At 39.9% G+C, this 2,555-nt stretch overlaps 1 protein-coding gene across 1 annotated transcript; it reads left to right on the forward strand.

The window, feature by feature from the left end:
• Positions 1-271: 271 nt before the first annotated feature.
• BDR25DRAFT_370591 (uncharacterized protein) lies at positions 272-1,024 on the forward strand (the record flags this gene model as incomplete). The annotated part of the gene is made up of 3 exons (XM_033697154.1): positions 272-446; positions 509-671; positions 718-1,024. 3 exons carry the CDS (start codon positions 272-274, stop codon positions 1,022-1,024), a joined length of 645 nt encoding a protein of 214 aa, XP_033546765.1.
• Positions 1,025-2,555: the final 1,531 nt, after the last annotated feature.

Below are 2,555 nucleotides of genomic sequence, written 5' to 3' on the forward strand. Positions count from 1 at the left end.
AGGCTATTAAAACAAAAAGTTAAGGCTGAATTAAAGACATTTTGTGCCAATAAGAAGGACGAGAATTGCTTTTATTCTCAGCTCACATTGCTCAGCCACCGCCGACACGCCTAAAATAGTGCAGTCAGAAATGCTTTATCGGGAAATTCCGTTCATCCTGCTAGATAAAAGAAATATCGGATGGACTTTTTATCTTTATATGGTTCGCTTAGAGTACACTTCTCAGTCCGTCTATTTATATGGAGACGAAGCTCATTCTTTTTAGATCATTATGGTTTTGCATAATCTCTGTTGGATCTACTTCATCATTGCAGTATGCTCTACCGCCTTTGCATATGAAAGCTACCCGCCAGAAATAACGCCTTTCAGCGTACCTGCTTTAGAACCGAGACAGGTCCTCTCTCAGGAATTTGTGGGATATTTCAATCAGCCAGGCTCTAATGATTGTAAGCAAGACACAACGCCTCGATGCAGTCCGTGATACTCTCTGCTAATTGAAGAGCAATAGACACAACATGGAATTGCCCTGAAGGGTTTGGTCCAGGGTACACTTGGTGTACCTTTGGCAGTTACGGAGGGTGCCAGGCCACCTCATTGGGAGGGGTTTGTAATCCTTATACGGCCTGTGGGGCTTCAAATGTTATTAAAAATCCTAGTACATCAGCCACCTGGTATGTATCAGCTTTGCCACTTTGATATTCTTCTAACGCGCCCAAGTACGGGAAATGCTTACCCTACATGCGTCACGGACCGCATATTTGAAAGTTACGGGGTGGCATCCTTCGTAACCTGGATTGTCTGTGGAGCAAGGCAGTACGATCTGTACCGGGCCTCTCCAACAGCACGCCCTGCTTCGCAAGGGACGAGCGGAAGTTCAACCAGCGCCCTCCCGTCGCAGCCAACCTTGTCGGATTCGTCGGCGATTCCAACTACCACAAAGGCCTCAGCATCTTCAACTCGCAAGAGCCCGGCGTGGGTTTTGGGTGTAATCGTAGCCTGTATAGTCATCGTTCTGTGCTGCTAGTCTTCTGTGTAAGACGCGTTGCGAGACAGCCGCGGATGCTTAGTCAATCTGCGCATTCAATGTCGGCTCTCATCGCGGATACATCACGGCCGCAAGGAAGCGATCGCGTATGTGGGAAATCGACAGGTAGTTAGGTCAATGTTGGCCAAATAGGTGGACATATATTCGAAGCATTAGTACTTCAAGCTTTTTATATTCATTATGCACCTGGGAAGTGGTATCAATTGGAATCATGACCAATATATCAAATTCATTGTAGCCTTGAACAGCCTTTTAGAATTATCAGTGCGGTACACTCTGCAAGTTGTCAGCATGAAATCTAATATTTTAAGGGAATCTTAGGCTCACATCTGCTGTGTTTCGATTTCTCGGTAATCCTAGTACTTCCTAAGTATAACAGGGACATTGGATGACCCTAAGGGTGCCCTGGGAGATGGTCATGGTGGGCTTATGCAGCACCACCACGACAAGGACCAGGCGCCTGCGAAACATTACCGAGACACTAGCGCAATAGAGGGTAGAATTTAGTCTTGACGCTTCCTTAGTGATTGCTACGCTGCTATTGCATTTCCCCTTTTACACTAAGGCATGTTCAAAGCATATCAAAAGACTCCTTGTTAATAACTCTCCACTCTGCTTTACAAATAACCTTGCCTTTGTACGAAGAGATTTGTCAGAGTTTCCCGCAATAGCACTACGAAGTACGTTATTAGGAAGGTAATACAAGCAACGTAATACAAGCAACGTAAGCATGTAATTTTGTATAGAAAAGAGTCCCTCGAATTTAGAGATAGCTAGGGCAGACATCTTAGCATAGTTATAAAAACAAGAGCACTTGCGCAGATGCTTGTGTTTACAAAGTTGTTCTATAATTTTAAGTGTAGTTTATTACAATATAACTATATAAATAGTTACGTAGAGGAGCAGACCTAAGAGCTTTATACTTTATCTAATAGAAGATTTAAACTTTTATAACATAGGCGTGCTACTAGACAGCCTGCTTTGCTATCTTTATAAATATAGCTATTCTCTTAGTATTTAAAAAGCAAGCAAGTAACTTAGATTTTAAAAGCTTTAATCACGCTTTCTACGTTTTATATAAGAATATTTATAAGATGTAGCAATATGTTATAAAAATACTTTAGCAATCTAATTAAATGTTAGATAGAATTGCTAACTACATACTAAAGTAAAAGGAAGGCAGAAAAGTAAAAAGATAGAGAAAATAAAGTAGCTAAAAAAGTCTACTTTTACACTTATCTAGTAATTAGTTAGGCAGGTAAGTGTTTTAGCTAACAAAGAAGTACGTTCTATTCTTTTAATAATATAAGCAAAAGAGTTTCACGTTAAAGCTTCTATATAAAAAAGTATTAGATAGTATAAACTATTTAAAAGTTGCTTTTAAAAAGTAAGAATAACTATAGTTTTTAAAAAGTTACTAGTCTGCTATTTAAATAGTTTATAGTAGTTGTTATTCTTAGCTAGTAGTTGTTATTCTTAGCTAGTAGTTGTTATTCTTAGCTAGTAGTTG

Source organism: Lindgomyces ingoldianus (assembly GCF_010093535.1).
Source record: "Lindgomyces ingoldianus strain ATCC 200398 unplaced genomic scaffold BDR25scaffold_19, whole genome shotgun sequence".
NCBI lineage: Eukaryota > Fungi > Ascomycota > Dothideomycetes > Pleosporales > Lindgomycetaceae > Lindgomyces > Lindgomyces ingoldianus.